This window comes from Lepisosteus platostomus, chromosome 14 (assembly GCF_059453375.1).
Source record: "Lepisosteus platostomus isolate fLepPlt1 chromosome 14, fLepPlt1.hap1, whole genome shotgun sequence".
In the NCBI taxonomy this organism is placed as follows: Eukaryota; Metazoa; Chordata; class Actinopteri; order Semionotiformes; family Lepisosteidae; genus Lepisosteus; species Lepisosteus platostomus.
This window is the reverse complement of record NC_142624.1, coordinates 23,779,628-23,803,725: the sequence shown is the minus strand read 5'-3', so window position 1 is coordinate 23,803,725 and position 24,098 is coordinate 23,779,628. Positions and strand designations below refer to the sequence as shown.

At 35.3% G+C, this 24,098-nt stretch overlaps 1 protein-coding gene across 2 annotated transcripts in view; it reads right to left on the bottom strand.

Annotated features, from left to right (window-relative positions):
- ube2e3 (ubiquitin-conjugating enzyme E2E 3 (UBC4/5 homolog, yeast)) overlaps positions 1–24,095 on the bottom strand; it is a 48,433-nt gene extending 24,338 nt beyond the window's left edge. Inside the window, exons 1-3 of one of the 2 annotated variants that reach the window (XM_088605155.1) lie at positions 23,953–24,095; positions 22,538–22,744; positions 21,174–21,224 (exon numbers count right to left, since the gene is read on the bottom strand). In XM_088605155.1, the coding sequence (XP_088461281.1) occupies positions 21,174–21,224; positions 22,538–22,737 (251 nt within the window). In that variant the 5' untranslated portion in view covers positions 22,738–22,744; positions 23,953–24,095. Of the gene's footprint in view, positions 1–21,173; positions 21,225–22,537; positions 22,745–23,933 lie in introns of both variants that reach the window. The other variant, XM_088605156.1, reaches the window with a different exon arrangement.
- Positions 24,096–24,098: the final 3 nt, after the last annotated feature.

The window sequence follows — 24,098 nt, the reverse complement described above, 5'->3', positions numbered from 1 at the left end:
GGTTTTTTCTCAATGATAACTAACATATGCATATACTGTATGTTTGTATGCAATACATAAAAAAACTAAGTTAAACACTGTTTTACTGTTTTCATGTTTAATCACCTACATTTTGCAAAAAGTAAATCTACAGAACACTAGTAGAGAAATTATTCTAATTAAAAAAAAATCAAATATGGCATAATAAGCACTGCATAGTTAGAGAGATTCTGGCAGTATTTTCTTAAAAACAATACAGCATACCTTTTCAGGCATGTTCCTCCTTTAGGCTAATGCATTTTATAATGAGCTCTTTGCAAACGCCTAAGGGAAAGGTGATACTATAGCTCTATGGCACCACTCCAACATGCAGTCTTTCACTTAACAACAGGAAGAACATGAAGGATGCACGATTCTAAATATGTTCACAGAAATCTACAACATTAGATGATGGTAAATACTGTATGTAAAATAAGATGTTCATAAGATGTTTGAGTAACATGGAATTTAAGTTCAAAACCTAAGCATAAGTTTAGTGTTGGTCTAGTATAAGAACACATACCGTATATCTACAGTATTATTACTTACTACTGTAAATGTTTTTATAATAGTTGAGTCTACATATTAGTTTAGAATAGCACCCTAACTACAAATGAGCTCAAATGCACAGAGCAGTTTGAATTTCAAGGTTGTGGATATCATTAGTTCAAAACCCCTATCATCACCTGCACTATTAGGAGAATGCATTTTTAAATGTTATGCTTCTGCAATTGGTGTGTTAGATTTACAATGAGCAATACTGTTATCTAAAAGAGCATAGCTGATGTTACATTAGTGGACAACATGAGAAAAAGTAAGAATTCACAATTAAGAAGTGACACCATAAAGTTCTGACATCACTGGTTAGATTACAGAAAATAAAAAAATAATGAGCAGTCCCATCATATAGTAATAGTATTAACTGTGAGTTTGATGCTTCTATAAAAATGTCTGAAGGATTTTGACTATCACACTGCATGGGCAAACAAGTCCCCAAAGTGCTCTTTAATCACTGCATGTAAAATAAAGCGCACGACAGAGTTACTGTCTGAATGCTCTTCACGTAATAATCATGCTGTAAAAGGAAAAGGAAAAGAAAAACTGACATCAAAATTAGTTCCATGAAATAATCAGTCACTATTCCCCGATAACTTTTTTCGCTTTTCATTTTTTTTTCAACTGTATATCTGGAATTAATCCAAACTTTAGACCACCTGATACACTGTAGGGTCTCCATAAAAACAATAGAATTTGTATCTTACAGCAAGTACCTCTGTTCATTCTTCAACCCCATTATATTACCCCAGATACGACTGGGCTATAATGGATTTTTAAGAAGGCATTCTAGAACAAAAAAATCACTCTACCATCAACTTGGTCAATTACTTTATTACTGTTGTCTTTATTTTAATGATACACAGAACTCACACTAGACTGATTCGAGGAAAGCCGTTCAGAGCTATTTTATATTACATTTATACTAATTATAGGAAATACATCACTGAAATACAAGTTTCAGATTTAATTGAATCACATTACTCATGTTTTCAACAAGATATTGATTTTTTGTGCAGGAGTGTTGGATAGCAATGTTAATTAAAATGCAATGCAACATACTTTACATTCTCACCTGTTCAATACAGTTATTGATATTAACCAGAGACCCCTAGAAAGAAATGTATATATTTCATTCAACAGCAGTCTGCTGTAAATGTATATGTAAATAATGCATAATCCATTCCAATATGCTTCCTAACTTAATTCTACAACTGTTTGTTGATGTCAGTAATTTTTAGATGTTCTGCTACATTTTACAAAACTCCTTTATTTTCAAATAAAGTTTTGACTTATAGCTATTAAAAGTACTGGAAATACAAAATGATTTCCTACTGATTAAATTAATTTAGGTACATTTAAAATGTTTTGGCAACTAAAGCTGCTTTAATTGCATCTTCATATAAAACAGGAAATAAATATCTGAAATATTCAAGATTCCCACTTAAAGTACGTTTAACCGTTTTGTCACAAATAGCAGATAACCATGCACAAGCATAACCAATCAAGAATACTAGAATTTTGTTATTAAAGGTTTCACATGTTCTGTGTTTTGTTACAACCCTGTTAATTAATTTATCTAAACTATGACTTCAGAGTATCACCTTAAAATACAGAATAATTATTAAATAATAATTAAACTAAATAATTTACTTTCCACTGATAGCTGTTGTAAGCCTTGAAGAGTGTTAGTGCATACTTAAAACGTGCTCACCACTACCAACAAATAAAATTATATTACAGTACACGGGACCAATTGTTATTTGCAATTACATAACAAAGTCTTACTACAGCCTGGAATGTGTATCAATGATTTGTTATTTTTAGAGACTTTTGAAATGCACTGTCAATATTGTGCTAAAGTCAACTTTCTTCAAGGTTTTTTTAATCAAAGTGCACTTTTTTTTAAATTAAAGTTTTAAAAACACTATTTAATGATAAGCAACAGTCTACTCATATTCTAACACAAAAATAAACTTTACTGCTCCTTCAAAGTATAACTGGAACTTTAGTTCTTTTGAGTGAGATGTGATCAGAAATACAAATAGGTCAGATTCATTCGGATAAGTCGAAACACTTGGGATAACAAATGCATATTCAACTCAAATAACTGAGGGCATACACACAATAGTAAATGACATGTTGAAAAATGCATTTTGCTTTATAAACCATATAAAAATGTTTTCAATAAAAAAAAAACATTTTAAATAACATTTTTGTTTACTACTAAGGTCAATGTCCTTAAAATCGAGGCCAAAGTTTAAGCATGACAGATTCACATTAATTCAAAGGCAGAAAGGTAATTACAAAATGTAACAGCCTCAAGAAAAGCATATAAATAGCATACAACGAGAGTAGCTAAGGAAAAAAGGCATCCATCATCATTTTACTTAAAAGCTATTTAACGGTAGTTATTAGCAATTTCTTTTTGTGAAGTCCTGTTATCATATTAATGAAAAATATAAGAAAAGGTTGACATAAAAAGCATATTTAGAATCCAGTCATAGTTACAATGCAAAGGAATTGCTCTGAAACAAAATGCCTTTTTGATTATTTGAACATTTAGGCTGCTCACTTTCAGTGTAAAGCTACCCAATATGTATCCTGTTCTGTAATTCTGGCAGAATTTCTTTCTAGTTATCATATAATGGCATTCAATTCCTCTACAGCTTTTATCACCCTTCCCACCAGCTATAGTTCCTGCAGGCTTGATTCAAATTTCCAGCTAAGCACTTTAATTAGACCTTATTGATCATTCACTCAGCTTTTTTCAAATGAAAGCCAAAGAAGTAGGGTCTTCTGAAGGGTGCTGCTTGTGATGGCCTTATCAATGATTAGCATCCAGACAATGTCACCAGAAAGACTGCTGTACTGCTACAAAGGTCAGTGTAATCCTCCCCACCCCATTGTCACTGTCACATGATTTACCCAGCTTTAATTCCTAATTCAGGGGTCCACTTCATCTGCTCTTTATCCGTCTAGAAAATAAACAATATACAACAACAACCCCAAACATCTCAACGCACCATAGCACCTACACTAAGTAAATTATTCAAACGTGACTGCTATATCTTTTTCTGAAAATGGTAATGTGGCAAGAGTTCAGCAGTGTTTGATCACTGTACATAAGTGTTTTTTTTCCAAAACACCCAAGATGTGCAAATTCTCAGTGCAGTTCTTACAAGGCCAGATGTCATCTTCTGAGTACATTGCTTGATCTAATGACATGTATTGTTAGCACTCAACAGTGACTAGTTAAAGGTGTTTTGACAAGGTGTAATGCCTGTGGTATGTCAATAGCTGCGAGAAACAAACAATGAAGAGCACAACTGATTTCATAGCCAACAAATAATAATAATAATAATAATAATAATAATAATAATTGCTTACACTTATATAGCGCTTTTTTGGACACTCCACTCAAAGCACTTTACCACTTTACAGGTAATGGGGTCTCCCCTCCACCACCACCAATGTGCAGCATCCACCTGGATGATGCGACGGCAGCCATAGTGCGCCAGAACGCTCACCACACATCAGCTATCAGTGGGGAGGAGAGCAGAGAGTAATGAAGCCAATTTATAGATGGGGATTATTAGGAGGCCATGATTGGTAAGGGCCAATGGGAAATTTGGCCAGGATGCCGGGGTTACACCCCTACTCTTTTCGAGAAACGCCCTGGGATTTTTAATGACCACAGAGAGTCAGGACCTCGGTTTTACGTCTCATCCGAAGGACGGCATCTGGGGCATTAGGACCCACGTGGACCACAGGGTGAGCACCCCCTGCTGGCCCCACTAACACCTCTTCCAGCAGCAACCTTAGTTTTTCCCAGGAGGTCTCCCATCCAGGTACTGACTCAAACCTGCTTAGCTTCAGTGGGTTGCCAGTTGTGAGTTGCAGGGTGATATGGCTTCTGGCTCAAATGAGATGATTAGGTTCTAATGGCTAATGTGTGTGCAACCACAGTTATTTTACTTTTACAGAGATATTTTGGCCAGCCTTGAAAGTTCATTAACTTACAGAAAACAGAGCATGTTTTCAGTATGTGATAATAGCCATGATAGACATTCACATGATTTTAATCCGCATCTCCAAATCGTGAGAGCATATGATCATCTTCAAACAAAACCAACAAGAATTCTCTATTGTACTGTACAACTGGAACTGAAATTGCATTTTCTCTTCAGTATATCCAGAAATGTGCCCTTTAAGGGCTTCTTGAATAGTATTATTTCACAATCTCCTCTTTCTCTTTAGCAATTGAGATTTTGAATGTTCTTTAGTTATTTGTCAGATTAATTCAGAAATATTATTTTACCATTATGTATCTTAAATTCAAACAAAACCAAGCTATTTGATATTACTTCTCATCACTCCTAACATTTTTGTTAATGAAAATATTCTGACATCATAAGGGCCACATCTGTAAAATTACAAATTCTGTCTGACTCATTTAAACTTTCCCTGCACAGCTTCTAAGTAAGATAAAAATAGACACTCAAATCAAAGAGTTTGGTCTGAATTAAGTAATTCACACCACACATCTTTCTATCACTGTATTGCTCATCTATACGGTAGGAATCACTAACAGATAAAACAGGGCTGAAATATCTTCAGAAATAATCATGTATTTTATTCACACTGTGGTGTTAAGAACAAACAATACTTTGATGAAAATTAAATTAGATGAACACTGCACTGTTTTAAGTTAAAATAATACTGATCCATAAGAGGGAAAAAAAGACGTATCCCAAAACCAAAAATCTAAAAAAAACATTCAATACAACAAACAGTAAGAAATAATACAAAACATGACCGGCAATTACTGAAATACAAATGAAGCTTCATTCTTCAGTAACATATTTTGCCATTCCACTATTTTAACAGCAGGTTTTCTTTATTATTCAGTAACTTATTTGGAAGAAAGGATCAAAATCACTCACTTGCAGAATGTGTTTCCCATTAGGTCACAGATTTACAAAGCAAATTCACATCAAGAGGACTGTGGCTGTAACTACTGTTTCATTTCCTGAAGATTTGTAAAGCGTCTTCCTCATTTCCTGCCCTGCACCTCACTACCCACAACTCAAATATTAAATAACTGTAGGGGACTTCTGGAGTTTCTTCTACCTCAGGACTGAAACGGACAAATGCCTGACGCCAGGGTTTAAAAATCAGTAGACATAACAGAAATCTAAAGATTCATAACATGGTAACTAAGAAATAAAGTTAAACAAATTTGTACAGTTTGATTCCCTAGCCTGGCTGTGAAAAAATGAATAAATCATTAAAAGCAAATGGGTTACACCCACTACTTCCGTTATGCAATATTTAGTTTTAAGTAAGGATACTTTTATAGGCAAGGCAATATAGCTTTGTTCAATTACAGTCTTTTTATTCTAGACACAGGGCTTTACCATGAATTAAAATAGAATTAATGGCACCTGAAAGTTACCATTTGCTGCACCACACGGACAGAAGTAAGTTTGAAGCAGTGCAAATTCAGTACTGAACACTTTTTGTTAAAAAAAAGAAGAGATCAGCTTCGGAATTCCATATGTTAAGCTTTGTCATAAATTAGATATGGCAAATTCTTACTGGCACATGGATAAAGACCAGTGTTATTTATCCCTGATTGTGGAGGACCAGCTTTTAACAAACTCATTGTGACACAAATGGTCTCGCTTGGATCAGATTTTAAATCAAATGTGTAGGACTATGGCTCTTCAATATCATGAACTCGCACTTCATATATAATAAGTTAAGGAGAAATTGTGATCTATATATATATTTTTTTTAATTTAGAGCCACTGATTATTTTTGTTATACATACCCTATTTGGAAAAGCCAATTGCATTTTTACCATCTCAAACAGCAACTCTAAAACCTGTGACCGCATACAGGAATAGAATGAGAAATTGTAGGCAGACTCCTCTGACCTGCCCACCTTTGAGCCATTCATTTATGAACACTTCACAGTCAACACCAGAGGTCCAACATGCCTGTTTGTGCCCATAAGGCTGCAGGAGTCTCTGTTGCAGAGCTAAGAGCCCTGTTTAGCTAATCACACCCTACCCTCAGAGGCACTCAGTTGTGGGCTACCATTCTGGGAATCATGATCACAATCGAAACGTGACAGGGCTCAGACTCAAGCCCATTATAGAGATCAACTTGCACTTGGGGAGAGCATTTATCAGTCTAGTCACTCTGGAGACTAGGCTTACTTTCACTTTAACACTCAAAAGTAAATTAATGTGCATAAATATTGGCTTAAGAACCCCAAAATAAATTAGATCATATCTCAAATAAAGAACAATAATCTGCTAAAACGGAAGTTGATTTGACTCGATATAGTAAGCATAACATAGGAATACATAAATTGTGTATATTTTTCTGCAATTTTACTGCCCACAGATGAAAACACTACCCTGTACAGTGCATGAATATTAGTTTGTATGGAAATTATACAGATTCTGCATTGTTAAAATTAAAGGAGAAGTGCAGTCCTAATTTCTCATACCAGTCTCACTATGTGAAAGTACTGTAGGTCACCAGTTGTCAGAAACTGCTGGTCTCACCACGCACCAGAGCAAATATTTGTGCAAACTGTATTGTGAAGTGGCCCTTCCTGCTCACTAGTCACTGTAATGACTAATGTAATGCAACGTATGAGTGAATAAATACAGGTTGTGCAGCAAACATTTCACTTCAGAAATGTTCCAGAGTGATTTGCATGTAGAGTTAACAAGTAGTATTTGCTGGCAAAACTGTCTTGAAATCGCAATATTTCTATTGGATTAAAAGAGATGTACAATATTCAAGAGCCTGCTTGTTTACATGTAATATGGCCACTTTCCATCACTGGAATTTTTGATGCCTCGTTCTGAATCTCAGTTGTGCATACCTAGAAATTTTGTCTGTTTTGTGATGTAAATTGGAGCTTTTAAAAATTACGGTGCACATTTTACTTTTATGGTGATTTGAAATGTACTAAAAAAATGCTCATTCTTTCGAACACTGAAATATAAAAATAGCATTGTGGTTCCCCTATAACTTTTAAAAATGTTTTAAAAAGTAACAGTCTGTAAACAATTTTAAAAAGCAGATACAGTGCTCATAAAGCAGGCTAAATTCATCACTCCAATTTTCATCTCCACACTGAGATATTGATGCTTCAAAACCTCCCCAAAGCACTAGATCATATACATTGTTAGGCTCAAAAGAATAACCTAAACTGACAACCTCAAGAACTGAGTCTTCTTAGTCTTGAATAAAGACAATGTCAGGACCTCATTCAAGCATTCAAAATCCTTGAGGGGACTGAGAGAGACAAACCAAAGACCTTCTTCAGAATCAACAGAGAAATACAAACTAGAAGACACAGCTGACAACAAAGTTTATTTTTCAAGAATGGCAGGATAAGGTCTGTGGATCAATTAGTGGCTAGCAACTCAAAGAGCTAGATAGCCCTAAACACTTCAAATAAGATGGTGTTCTTGTATTCATGGGTAATTTCAGATTGAAAAAATAGAATTGCATTAATATTTTGAAGGAGTATGCTCTTAACCTGTGAAATTCACTGTGTAACATGCCACAGGCACACTCACATATTGGCACAGGGACAACCCATAGCATGAGTTGCATACTTGACATTGGCTGCAGATGTGGTAAAATCAATCTTGCTTACTTAATATAATACTTTCAATTCTGACAACAGCACCACTAATATATATATATTACAGGACACTATTAGACTGCTAAAGCACAGCTTAAAAGTTTGTTTCATGAGTGTCTTCCCTTCCACTTTGTTTCTTTTTAATTATAGTACTCAATAACTGTGTAAGGGGAATTTGCATTGTACTGTGCTGGCTAGGGCTACTAGGGCTATTATAGCCCTAAGCAGAGGTAATATGACTTATTAAAATGAAACATTTTTTGTTTTCTTTGAAACACTGACATGTATAATATGGGAAGTTTTTTTTAATTATCTGCTCTCAGTCAAGTATTAAAGAATTAAGGATTACTCGTACATAACATCAGCTTGCACTTTCCATTATCCAAAGTACAAAATAACATAACGCATGTTACAATTTACAGTGCATAACACCATGTACAATTTCTATCAGTTCTGCACTGACACACTTCTACTGTTTCTTTTGATTGTCTGAGTAGAAGAGCGATAATGAGAAGCATGAATAAATATCAAATGAGTTATTAAATGGCGTTTAATAAGAGCATACACAGTATTACAAAATAGCATTTTATTAGCATTTATTCTGACTTATTTTAGAACTGAAGCTACAAATGTCATTATATTTATGGTATAAAAGAACAGACAAATCTACAATCCTTGTTAACGATTGTATATGTACTCTGCAAAGCATAATACCATTCCATGAATGTAATGCTTATCCAGAAAGAAAATATTATCGTAGCTAAATTGGAATCCCCTGAGAACTTTAATTTTCTAGACTAATATCTGAATTTCTACAATCATTAGAAATATTTAAGAATACATTATAAATTAATAATAAGGATTAGTACAAACTATCAACACTCTACAACATGAACACATTTTGCTCTCTTTTGCTACATTTCAACCATAAGTCTAGACATTGTTGCATATATGCCCTTTCACAATGAATGGTTCCAGAATTGTATAACGACTTCCTTTTCATTGAAAAAATTATTATGGTTTGCTAAACTATAATGTACATTATTGAAATGTAAGATTTAACAACAGAGATTAGTTCATGCATCTTCTAACGTCACATAACTAAAGACCTAAAACCAGAAAGAAGTTAAACTGATTACTCAATCACAGTAGGCAGTCATAAATTAACATACTGTATATACAAAGTAAGAATAAGAAAAATGCATTGCTTATACCCAACAAATTCCCGATTTTCAAATCTAAAAGATATTAGGAGAGAGCACTCTCATATTTCTGAACAAATATGACATACAGTTGGTAAATGCATTATGCTGATCAACATTTATTATCACAAGGAATTGCTGTGAAAGTCTCAGGCTAGCACTGTGTTCAAACTTTGTCAGAAGCACTAGAAGCTACGGTAAACTTCTATGAAGCTGCAGTTGCTGTCTTGTGAGATTCGATCCTATTACTCCCAAAAGGCCTGGACATGAGCCCACAGGAAAGTTAACAGGTGAGGCTGCAATACTTGATCGATGTATTATTATACAATCAGGTTGCCATCGATCACGAGAGGTGGAGTTCTGGAGAGAGTAGATGCCCCTGCCCTGGCCATCACACTTGGACCTCCCCCTTCGACTAGTCAGTTGTACTCACTAGTCGGTAACATATAGTTGTGCACTTCTGCATTTGCTAATGTCCATCAGGGTAGCCTCCACATCACTTCAAGTCATCACTAAAGAGGACTTGGCTGCACAGTAGTGCCATCTGAGGTGTTACTCCAACATAATGATAGAGCAAAGTGGTTGCTCTCTTGTTAAATCTGGCATATTGGTTTCTTTCTTTAATCTCTTCATCTGGGCCCAGTCAGCTCTCTCACTAATGAGGTGATTTAGTGCTTATTCAATGGTCAAAGTCACTTGAGTGCATTGCTATCCGTGCTGAATGAAAAATTATCAAAATGATGCCAATATCATTTAATCATTATGCCAGATTATGCCAGGATTTTTGTTTCCGAAAGCATAGATACTCTGATTCTTTGATTTCCAGTTTAAGGTATATATAAGAAATATCATGAGTACCCTGTACTTCATGTACTTGCCCAGAGTTTGAGATTCGGGTTTACAGTTAATAGCTAATTATATAATATTATTCAAAAGTTCTTAAAATTAAATTACACTGTACATTGCATCTAGTTAAACTGTGGCAAGGGCACTACTTCCAGCCCACATGAATTGCAAGGTAATGAAGCAAAGTAGTTCTATTTAAAGAAATGAATACCAGGAAGTGGTAAGCAATGTGGTTCACATGTAACATGTTTTCTGCTCTAATCTTCCGAATACTACAAACTTCAATCAGTAGTGTATAGCTGCAAGTGCTGCCTCTGCCTGAGCTGTCACAAAAACCAGGTGCGACGCAGACAGTGAAGTGTCATGTTTACATCTAAGAACTCTGACGGACTGCTTGACTACGTACAGAATGCCTAATGTGCTGCAACAGAAAAAAAAACAAGTAAAAAATGTTAATAGCTCTGTCAAGAGTTTAAGTAGCAGGCTAAACAACAGCTCTTAAGAGTGTCTTGTAAGAGTATTGAACCCCTTCCAATGAAGCCGCATTTTGTGATGGATTAACATTTTTAAAATATTTTAAGTCAAATTGTGAATGCTCAAACCGAACACTTTCTGGGGAAAACTTCAAAGAAAATGCAAAAACTGCAACATTGCAGGGGTCTGCACAATGAAATAACTACAAAATTGTAATTCCCGAATGCTTTTCAAGGTTACTAACTACTACATTTGGTACATATATTACAAAATCGGAATGTAGTCCTAGCAAAACAGCAACAATAACATTGAATTATTTTATGCCATGAACACATTAATGCAATATTATTGCTAGGAAACGTTTAAGATCTTCACTCAAATATTCACTGTACTTAAATGACAGTGGATCACATGGCCATACCAAAAAAAAAATACATTCATGTGCACAAAATGGGCCTCCAATTATTACCATCACATACTGTGAACTGTACTTAAGAGCTATGAAGAAAGCTGCTGTGCTCTGACTTGTTGGAAAAGGAATTGCCAAGATATTTAATTGTGCTAAATGGCAAACAAAAAGGAATTCAGACAAGCTTAGCAATATGTTATTGACTTTTTCATAGCATTAAAAACCCATACTTCAAACTGCTTGCTTATACTGTAGCTATCTTATACTAAAGATACATTACAAATTCAGTTTAATGCATGTCTTTTATTTACTACAGGAACAAAAAGTACAGGTCTGCTTTGTTCCACTTATGCCAACACAGACAAACACCGGGAGCTAAATTCACATTCAAAAGCAGTCAGGATAGATTTCACACGTCCTTCATGCATAATTAAATTTCTCAAGCCCTGTCCCACACGAGCAAGCTTTACAGAGAAATCACACTTGAGAGTTTAGAGTTCACTTAATACATTACAATGCTTATCAGACGAAAAATAGGTTAGATTCAGTGGAAAAAAAGGTTCCACTTTTGTTTTAAAATAATCTAATCCTAACATTCAATCTCCCATAATATACCTGCTAGAATATATGCTGCTAGAAAAGCATGCTAGTAAGCATGAGTGGAGAATGATTACATTTTCTTTGTTACTCACCTTCAAATGTGGAAACATCTCTACATGGATGAATAAACACAATTCTGGTAGTCAGATTCATCCGTGTTCATCTCATAATGGACATGGGGTGTTTAGCTTTTTATAAATTTAAATGTGACAAGTCATTTCAACAATATAATTTGGTCTTTCTTTTTTTAAAGAGACTAAATAGAATTGTTTAGAAATTCTGGATTAACAATGACTCACCCTAAAGGATTTTTTTTTTTAATTGCCATGATGATACATAAACCATCAAGAGAATGAATGTTTGCATATGGTCTCAATTTCAGTCGCAAACATTTTCATTAAGTCAAGGTTTATTTTCCCTCCTGTTGATTTGTACTCAATTTTAGCAAGCAAAAGCATGAGACAGACAGGATCAGACAGATTTTTTTCTTAACTACAGGTTTGTGGAAAGACCCCTTAGACAATGTTTTGATGGGAGGAAACATCTTTTGCAGAGCTCAAAGAACAGGGCAATAAAATCAGTTAACCAATTTGAAATGGCTTGTTTTGAATCTGGTCTTTCTTTTGTCTGCATATTTCTAACAGACAAGCAGCTGGCCTGAAGGTCTGAAATCTTTTGTTCTGCGAATGTAGTAAGACAGGACTCTTTTAGTGTCCTTTTCCTTCTTTATAACAAGTACGGAATGGAACAAATTCCTCAGTGTCAGTGATAGAGTAAATACAGTAGGTGAGAACCCAATACGTCAGAAAGCCAAGGGACATATGTAAGCAAATTTCTCCTTAAAGAGGGGCAAGGGCTCATCCATAACTAACACAACTAAACAGAGGCCTAGTTTTTGTTTCCACAATGCTTCATTGAGTATTCTAAATTTCCAGTTTTCAGTGTGACAGGGTAGTTCTTCAAGGGCTCAAGAGAAACTATGGGCCTTACAGAAGGAAAAAACTGATTCATTCTCCTTATTAACTTGGCTCCTGCAGGTAATCCCCATTTAAAATAATGCATGAAAGAGTAGAAGATTAGGGGAGAGGAAAATAAGATGTTTTGTAGTCTTGGGCAAACAGCCCTGTGAAACGTCACAGATTCAAACATGAGAGTCAATCAGAGTAGCGTCTAAGCATACCAATTTAAGTATACTCTGTGATACCTACATTCATTTGTTTTAAAAATAAATGTAGTACTTTAATACACTGTATACTGAAACATCTTCGATAACTGAAAGCTGTCGAGCAAATGAAATGCTATTTTGTAATACTGTGTATGCTGTGTATATATTTATACCATAAATATAATGACATTTGTAGCTTCAGTTCTAAAATAAGTCAGAATAAATGCTAATAAAATGCTATTTTGTAATACTGTGTATGCTCTTATTAAACGCCATTTAATAACTCATTTGATATTTATTCATGCTTCTCATTATCGCTCTTCTAGAATAAATTAACAAGAATAAATTAAAAAAATTAAAAAAAACACACTATGTTGAGAACTACAAACACCATACAGTAACCTTACAATCTAAAACTAATTTAAGGCTAATACATTAAAGTACTATGTTTCCTAAGCAATAGGAGCACTTGGTTCAATGTGAAAGAGTCCCAAATGAAGACAGCAATTCAGACAACTTAGTGTTGCAGCTCAGTGTTGAACAAAGCAGACCATAAATCTCATTACAAAGTAGGCTTATATCTTACTCAAGCTTCTTGCTGTACAGAATTATGTATGCATCTAAGATTTGGTTTATCTGCGAAACTGAATCGTATGACATTCTGCACAGCGCTTGACAAGTTATAGATACCGTACAACTCAGGAAGTATACAAAACATTCTTTTCATCATGTAGTTGCACTGGGCACTTACTGTAACACATGCAGTCGTAAAAGATATCACTTGAGCAAAATGTAATTGTGGTATAGTTATCAAAGAAAGAGGCCAAACTGCCAATCCATGACAGAGCTCAAATCTGTTATCAGCCTTGACTGATGGGCTCAGTGGAGAACAGACATCCTTCTACAGGAATGTGCATATGGAGAAAAAGATTATGGGGACAGACAAGAGTAACTGAAATCTTGTGAAAAAGCAACCACAGAGATAATAAGTTATTTTAAATTTAAAACCAGTGGATATTCCTGCTATAGACACAGGGCAAATCATCTGCTCCTATTTTTAAAAGAAGTATTAATTTACTATTTGCCTATTTTAGTTTCACACAGTGAATTTAGAAGAATTCCCCAAATCCCTAAAAAGCACAAACAGTTGGTGCTTTGGTGGTAGCTTTCAAAAACAGATTTTAGCCCAAGCATTTTAGGAATGCTTAGTAATAATCAATTGTTTAAAGATACTTGCACAATACAGGAAACTGCTCCTTCTTGTTTTTCTACTGCCCCAAGGCTTAGGTAAATTACAACTGACGCTACTTGGTTCACTATCAAGAGCATCTTTAGGTTAACCATACGAATCTTAAAAAGAATCAATAAAATGGAATGAAAATTGAGACTATAGTAAAAAAAAAAAGTTAGTCACTAAAAAATATGCAGTATAGCCTCAAGTAGTTATCAAACAAGGAGTCACCATATCTAATGTAATTACTATACACAGGGCATTTCAACATAGACTTCAAATTAAAACTAGCCTGTTTTATGCAGATAAAAATGCCATTAGCCTACAACAAAGTAATAATATATTAACATTAATACCGGCTAAACAGACTTCATAGTTTCATTAGTCAAATGTACATTCAACAGTACAAAAAAAAAGAATATACAATAAATCATAAATCATGAATTGGCATACAAATTTCTCATTTCTTAAACTGCTGTACTGGATACTATTAACTACTAATAAGCACCAGATTCCACAATTTATCCCTTTGGTCAAGTAATAACAATGTTAGAGTTGTCTCAAAACAGTAAATTCCCCAAACACTTTGATGATGAATCAAACCGAAAGGATCTTCACTGTAAGTAGGATTAATTACGTGCCTACATAAGTAAGAACTGCACAGTTTGTAAGAGACAAGTCCTAGAATGGCTTAGTTTGGAACATGAACCATTTACTACAATGTGTATTAAACTGGCTTTAAAAGTCACATAGCCTGCTAAAACAATGATTTACCCCAGTAATTTTATAAACGGTCCATGGACACCACCAATAGTCTTCAATAAAGTAACACAGCTTAGCAAACTCAAAACAAAAATGTTTACTATTTTTTTCACCTGATTGCAGATCAATAACTTCCTGGCACCCATTCTATTCACACTGAAACATTTCACAGATCCTCACAGCAGTGCAAATGTCTGCTAGATGTTTTGTGACACAATATACCCTGCCATGAATTTGACAGCTGGATTGAAGCCAGCACTAGATAAAGACCAGGACTGTCACTTGTATAATAAATGGCTATTTGGCTGCCAAAACGGAAAAGAGAACCTTAGACATTAAGGAGGAACAGTGTTTTCTTAGAAGGAAACAAACAGGTATAGTGCTATAACACTCTGCTTTCACTTTAAAAAAAGAATAGTAAAGTAATACCTCTTTACTCACCTTGCGCCATCTGGTTATTGCCTAATCTGACAAAAATAGACATTTACGCCTAAGACGCCTGTAGGTGACTCAAACTATTATTGGCAATATGATTAGCTTTTGTGATTCATAACCACACAAATCACACCTTAACGACAAATTTAAGTTGGAAGCTCTGTTATAAACCTATACCATCTATACACTTTAAAAAATACACAGCCCATTCCGAGTAAAGTATATCCTTTTACAACTTCAAACTTCAGCTACTCATATTAAATATTTCTGTCTCTGCAAACAGCATTTTTGGTATTACCTTCACAATTCTTTTATACATATAATCAAGACAATAAAATGTAATAGTCTGTTAATAGTGTCTAATGCCAGTCTTCCTTTGTTCTGTGTTACTCTCCAATCTGAAATACTATATAGCATGAATTCAGATTAGCACAACATTGATAAAATACAAAATGTAAAAATATCAGAGAGTAAAGATATTTCAAAATCCATAAAACATTTAACTCTTCTTTCCTTTTGAATGTCACTTTTCATAAAATCACTGTTTAGTAGTAAAGAATACACCTAAGCATCAAAAAGACATGACAGTGAAATTTATCTTGTGCTCCTGTTCAAATGCAGGAACTGAAGAATGTGAAAATGTGTAACAGATACGGACAGATTTACATCGTTTAAAACAGATAGATAGAATTTGCATTTAAACCTTCTGGATATTTAAACCATTGACAAAAAATGAATCTTCAGCATTCTCTAAAAATGTATAACCTTTCTCACAATCCCATATTCTTTTGTTAAAATACCATTTCCATAATGCTATTTTTAACAGCCTATAATAACTGACATAAAATCACATTTTTTTTCTTCAAAATTCAATGGCATAATATAAGAACAAAATCTGATAATGATGCATAATGAAGTGATTCACTTTTTTTATGGTAGGAGAATTCCACTGCCATTAGGCATGCTCTCAATGAAAATACCAGTACTATGAACAGTGTAGCTTGAAAGTAAAGTGCTACAGATCTGTAATAATCCAATTCAGTTCTAAACAGGATAACAATGCCCTGATTTGTGAAGAATCCATTGCAAACACTGTAGATCTTGTTAAAGTGAGCTCTGCATGTTTGATTTCTGTTTCTTTTGTTTGCTTGAATTTCTTTTTCTGTATTATTTTACACAGACACACAATCGTCCTTTGATCATGAAGAGATATTCATTTGAAAGTCAACAGATTTCTAAAACCATACCTATATGATTAACGCAGATCAGTCAAATGTACCGTTTTCTTTTAGCCCACATTGTGTTCTGTACACTTAATAGTGTTACTAGCATGAGCGAACAAACCTTTTTAAAGGATTTAGTGGCTAATTACAACAATTCAAAAGAGAACACCAAACATATGCACCTAAATTGAAAACATAGCCCACTTCCTCTTCGTGTTTTCCGGCTTCTTAAACAAGCTTGTCAAATATTCTGTTTGCACAATGTAATTCTGCAATAACACAATATACAAGATGTCATAAAAAAACAGTGTGTACCAAAGCTATTTAAGACAATACTAAAGATTTTTATACCTTGAAGAAAAATGTTGCTTTTATCTTTCATACAGCGTATTCCAGCTAAACAGCCTTATCAATGTTCAGGTCATTCTGTTGTAGAGGAGTCAAAATTAAGATGAAATTTCACGGTTATTCAAACACAGATATTGTAGAACTTCCCTTACTTGCCAGTTACAGTTCCACACTGAAAATTTGAACGAAAAAGATAATATCTCAGCTGTGGAGCCTTCATCAGGTGTCGTGTTATAGCAGTGCCTCAATTTAAATGCACATATAATGATTAGGGCTTTTTTATAAGGCCTTCTGGTAGTAACATCGGAAGGTTTGTATTTAATTGTAAAGCTATGCAAAGAGAGTTCCTCAGGAAGAAAAACAAATCATCTGCATTTTGTAAACAATAACTTTGAGCCTTAATACAGCACCTCAGGAACTCATTGATGAAAGCAGCATTAGTCAACAATGCAATGAGACTTATAGATTTGCAAGTCTTTTACTCTAGGCAACTGTGTGCAGTAAAGTATGCTATCAGATCAAAACAGTTTTATCTTCCAACAAACATTTCACAGCCTTAAGGGAAAGAATTCACTAACAATCTTACAATGCTGATGTGGCTAAAATACTTATAATTTTTAATCAATCATAACAAACAAGACATTGTTCTAAAATCTCATCATTATTTATAAAGAATATCCATTGGAACACAGACCTAACCATTAAAAGCATGTATTACATGGAGACTCAATTAATTACTGAAACTAAGCAGCTAATATAAATTTTTGACACAGGAATTTATTTAATTATTAAGTTTCAAAGCTAGGTTTTACAACAGCTTCTCAATACCATCTCTGCTACTGTATATACAGTGCCTTGCGAAAGTATTCGGCCCCCTTGAACTTTTCAACCTTTTGCCACATTTCAGGCTTCAAACATAAAGATATTAATTTTTTATTTTATGTGAAGAATCACCAACAAGTGGGACACAATTGTGAAGTGGAACGAAATCTATTGGATTTTTGAAACTTTTTTAACTAATAAAAAAATGAAAAGTGGGGCGTGCAAAATTATTCGGCCCCCTTGCGTTAATACTTTGTAGAGCCACCTTTTGCTGCGATTACAGCTGCAAGTCGCTTGGGGTATGTCTCTATCAGTTTTGCACATCGAGAGACTGAAATTCTTGCCCATTCTTCCTTGCAAAACAGCTCGAGCTCAGTGAGGTTGGATGGAGAGCGTTTGTGAACAGCAGTTTTCAGCTCTTTCCACAGATTCTCGATTGGATTCAGGTCTGGACTTTGACTTGGCCATTCAAACACCTGGATACGTTTATTTGTGAACCATTCCTTTGTAGATTTTGCTGTATGTTTGGGATCATTGTCTTGTTGGAAGATAAATCTCCGTCCCAGTTTCAGGTCTTTTGCAGACTCCAACAGGTTTTCATCCAGAATGGTCCTGTATTTGGCTGCATCCATCTTCCCCTCAATTTTAACCATCTTCCCTGTCCCTGCTGAAGAAAAGCAGGCCCAAACCATGATGCTGCCACCACCATGTTTGACAGTGGGGATGGTGTGTTGAGGGTGATGAGCTGTGTTGCTTTTACGCCAAACATATCATTTTGCATTGTGGCCGAAAAAGTTCGATTTTGGTTTCATCTGACCAGAGCACCTTCTTCCACATGTTTGGGGTGTCTCCCAGGTGGCTTGTGGCAAACTTTAGACGAGACTTTTTATGGATATCTTTGAGAAATGGCTTTCTTCTTGCCACTCTTCCATAAAGGCCAGATTTGTGCAGTGTAAGACTGATTGTTGTCCTATGGACAGACTCTCCCACCTCAGCTGTAGTTCTCTGCAGTTCATCCAGAGTGATCATGGGCCTCTTGGCTGCATCTCTGATCAGTCTTCTCCTTGTCTGAGCTGAAAGTTTAGAGGGACGGCCAGGTCTTGGTAGATTTGCACTGGTCTGATACTCCTTCCATTTCAAGATGATCGCTTGCACAGTGCTCCTTGGGATGTTTGAAGCTTGGGAAATCTTTTTGTATCCAAATCCGGCTTTAAACTTCTCCACAACAGTATTACGGACCTGCCTGGTGTGTTCCTTGGTCTTCATGATGCTCTCTGCGCTTTCAACAGAACCTTGAGACTATCACAGAGCAGGTGCATTTATACAGAGACTTGATTACACACAGGTGGATTCTATTTATCACCATCAGTCATTTAGGACAACATTGGATCATTCAGAGATCCTCGCTGAACTTCTGGAGTGAGTTTGCTGCACTGAAAGTAAAGGGGCCGAATAATTTTGCACGCCCCACTTTTCATTTTTTTATTAGTTAAAAAAGTTTCAAAAATCCAATAGATTTCGTTCCACTTCACAATTGTGTCCCATTTGTTGGTGATTCTTCACATAAAATAAAAAATTTATATCTTTATGTTTGAAGCCTGAAATGTGGCAAAAGGTTGAAAAGTTCAAGGGGGCCGAATACTTTCGCAAGGCACTGTACATACTTCAACCTGACATTGCAACAAAACACTAAATGAGCTGCAGAGAATAACATACATACCACTTTAATTTTTAAAACATTTAAATCATTTTCTCTTACAAAGAGAAAATAAGCACCATACTTTCAATAGTTTACAGGAACCTATGAAACTTGCATTAAAACCCCTACTTCATTTAACATATTTTAATCCTGAGAAATAATACTTAGGATGATCTAGGAACCAGAGAAATTAATGTTCACTATTCCAACTTCAGAACATTTTTAGGAACAAGTTTACACTGGCATACAGCATAAAGCAAATAGAATTGCAGTCTAATTGCAGTTACTTGTATGATATCAGTACTAAAAATAACATTTGTCATAGTAAACCATCTGATGAGCTTCGAATTCAACATATATTTTGCTAACTGTGCAGGCAATTCCCAATTCCCAGAGTTTTGGGACATGGGCATTGAACTAAAAATCTAGTTTGCTTTGTGTAGATCGGGGATGGTACGTTTATTTAAAAGTAAACAATTATTGATAAAGAGCACAATCAAGTACTAGAAATACAAACATCCATAAAGTACCAACTATTCAAACTAAATGTCACAAAGATTTAAAAAGAAATCCCAACTGACAATTCAAAATGCCCTTTGATGGTCAAAATAATTAATGTACTTTTCATTAGTATGTCAATTGATAGCCTAAGCACTTATATTATTTCTGATAATTTACTCAGATCAAAGTACTTAAGATTTTAAATAAAACTTGAAGTAAAACTCCAAGGCCTATTACTTTATTATACTGTAGATCTCATTATAAATCCCTTTAAATTAGGAAATGAAATACCTTAGCTGAAGGTAAAAAAAACTTTGAAAACATCTGAATGTCTTGATTGAGTTCTTTAGAGAACTGTAATACTGTTACTTAAATACCTAATGTAGATATATACTCATAAGCTTTATAACAGTGAATTACAGAAATTCAACCTCATAAAATCCTAAAAGACTGCACAACTTCATAAAAAATAAAACAGTTCCAAACAACACTTCCTTTGCAAATAATCTATGAAAGTACAGAATTATTTTTCTTCTGCTTTTTGTCAGTTAAAGAGAATGCAATGTAGGTATAAAATAAGATGACATTCTATAAAAAGTATGCAATACCCAATATTCGTGCTAGCCAATGTGTTGAAGAAACAGTATTGATAGCTGTTGAAACTTGGATATACTACTAAGCTATCATAAATCTTATAACACACTCTGCAGAGAGTAAAGAATCTCTGCAGAGACAGATCCGCATTCAATATTAAATACAAAAACTTTTGTATATTCAGTTATAACCACAGAAGAGAAACACAAACTCCCCCCAAACTGACACCAATCAGTTTTTGAAAGCAAATATTCATTTATAAAAATCTGATGCAGCAATATAGTCAGCAACACAGAAACCCTGATCTACCCTTTACCAAATGCAGGTAGATTTAATACACATAACCCAAGGTATACATTCAAATTCAAATGCAGTATTTACTGTACTACTGAAAATGCAAAATATAAAAATTCTAAAACATAAGAATCTCATTTTCCTGGAATGCCAGCCTTGTAACAAAACTCAGAAAATATCTACTGGCATCTCATAAACTGCTTAATATATCAAAATCTCTAAAAACATCAAATGGCAACTACCAGTTTTAGATTTTAATAAACATTTGTCAGTCAAATTAGCCCCCAAAGAAAACAAACGCAAACTACTCTACATACCTGCAGTTAGGCGGAGGATCCAGAGTAATTTCAGCTAGCTCCTTCTGAATTCTGTGAGAAAATGAGAAAAGACTCTGAGAATTTAAAGTAGTCGGGGAATTACACTGCCCTCTACCACCACGCAGTTAAATGCAAGACTGGCTTTCCCTTCAGTAAAGCTAACATGGCTGCTTCCTCTTTGTTCTCAGAGGCATAACCCGAATCCCATAACAGGAAAACTTTGCAGCATTTATTTCTCCCCTTCTCTTCACCTTATAATGCCACTCTTCACACCACCATACAGGTTTATTTTATAGGCATCTGACAAGACCGCAATCTTCAGGTTCCAGCCACTTCCTGCACAAAAGATTTTCTTTTAAAGCTTATATGCAAATGAGACAGAAAGGGAGGGGGTTGCTCAGGCATATTTGACAAGGGCTTTAAACCAATGCTTTAATACTGTTACTAACTTAAGAGCATGCAGGTAAAATGAAAATATTCCACTTTTTTTTCATTTTAATGTTTTTCTATGCTCTGTTCCCCACATTTTGTAAACTTCATTTAAAATATTTTTTTCTTGATTTAAAGTATGACTCCAAGTGTTCTTAATCTAAAGCCGTGATTTTCTTGCTGCAGCAGCTGTCCGATCTTCCTCCACTGCATGCTATTTGTCCCTGCCTGTGCTTTTATTGTAAACAGCAGCCTAATGTCACCCAAAATCAAAGGTGATCATATCGCGTCACTCGTCTATTCAATGAGGTCTTACAGTTCTACCTACTTTTGACTTAGAGGCACACAAAAGTAACAATAGGAAAGTTGTTAAAAACACATATGGAAATGAAAACCCAAGACTTCACACAGTCACACAGTGGCAGAAACCAACAGCATAGAAATGTCAAACTCAGGCAGCCGACACACCTGTTAAGTCCAATAAGCATTGCATCCTTTTACCTTAATACAGAACTTGATCCTTCCAACCATAAATTATTAGCGAAAGAAAAAAAGAATGATTCAATATATATCTGACGTATGAACATAGTAAAAAAGTGACTCCTTTTACTTATGATTAAGCAGTAAGAACTGACTGGAGATGTTAAGAAGTTGGGTTTATGAAGTCTTCAGTGAGTTACGAACTCAAAACCTACCTTTAAATAAAGAAACCATCAACTAGAAAATCATCTTTCATAAAGCAATTTGTCTAAAAGAATGCGTTAAGACATTGTTTAAAAACTTAAAAACATTATATGTCTAGAACATCATTTATATTAAATTAGACCTAATGATGGACCGTAAGGGTGGCCTCTCTTACAAATATGTTAGAAAACATTAACCTTCAGGAAACCGCAAACACGCCGATTTACAAAAAAAAACGAAACAAATGTTACCTTTTAGCACTGGTGGACAGTTTAGCTGTTGTTTTACTGGATAATTTGGTATTTTTCTTTTGCTGCTGAGTTGCTGTGGGCTGTTTTCTCTCTTCTTGCTCCTCAGGTTCTGGTACCGGCGGATCCCTCTGATCCGCATCAGAACTGCCACTGCTGGTGCTCGGACTTTCGTCGTCTGAACGTTGTCTGTCACTAGACATTTTCCCCCTTGAACAACAAGAACTTCTGAACTTTGACTGGAGTTGCTACACCCCCCCTCCCTCCCCACCTCGTACTTCACTAACAGCACATAAGTGCTTAATCTGTGTTTTCTGCACCGTTTCTCTTTTGGATATGTTTATAAACAGCGCTACTTGCCTATTGATTTCCTGAATGCACTACTTGCATTACTGATTACTGATAAACTTTTCAAATACACACAAATGCCATTGCAAGCTTTGAAAGGCAGGTTATTTCCAAGCGTACTGATCATTACCAGCCCCAAATTAATAATGTTTATTGTTAGGCAACTGTTGGGATTGTAACTCGTGCAACCTATATGTAGCTGTGCAGCTGTAATCATCTAGAAACTTATCCATTAACTATTGTAGGACGTGTGTTTTTAGTAAGAATGAACAGAACTCTATACACGAATTCGTGCGGGACCCGCAAGAACTGTGCATTATTGTGTAGAATTCTGAGGTATGCACGTTATTTTAGTACTGTGTTTTCCTTCTGAAGGGCAGGCGATGCACGCGTTTCCAAGCGTTGATCAGAAACGGTAAATAAACATCTATTTCAGTATTTAAAATGATTATGTGCCGCAAAAATTAACAGTCAATAAACAGCTTGTAAATATTTACACTACCCACCGTGCATTTGCATCGTTGACAGTAATGAAGTATTTTACATGCTTTACAGAGACCTAGCTAATTCTCTTTCCATATTGCTATTGTTTAGTGCGAGTGGACTTTTTTCTTTGCCTCTAAAAGCATTGAGGCTGGAATGTTTTGAGAAAATGACACGGAAAAACACGGCTATTTACATCGCCAGCAGCACACAGAAATTGGTCGGATTCGAGAGCTGCAAGGAAAGCATAATTGCACCTTTTCACAGCGAGGGGGGCTAAATAAAACCTTTTTATGTTTCGCTCACTTTAAGGAAGGAGCGTCATTTTACCGACGAATAAGAAAATATAACTAATTTGCCGCGGACTGGGAGCAAAGTAAAATTTGCGGACCCGAGCTTTAAATCCTTTGTAGAACGAAGAGGTTTGTTATGGTAGGAGGCACTCCAGTATCAGCATGGTGTACCAACTGATGCGTGAAGTCAGTTTCTAGCTCCCTCTCTAGCGACAGCTGCTAAAAATACTAAGAAAGGACGATAATTCTCCCCCTACCCCGGACTCTTCCTATACCTGAAAGCTTCTTCTTTACCTTTAGCGCGATCCTGTCCTGATCTGGGGCGGTTACGAGTGGTAAAAATCCTGTGGAAATGGAGCCGGGAAGACGACAGGCTCCGGCCGAGCTGTGAACATTGGAGAATCGGAAGGAGAAGAGGGGTTGTAATTCCAGCTTGATTT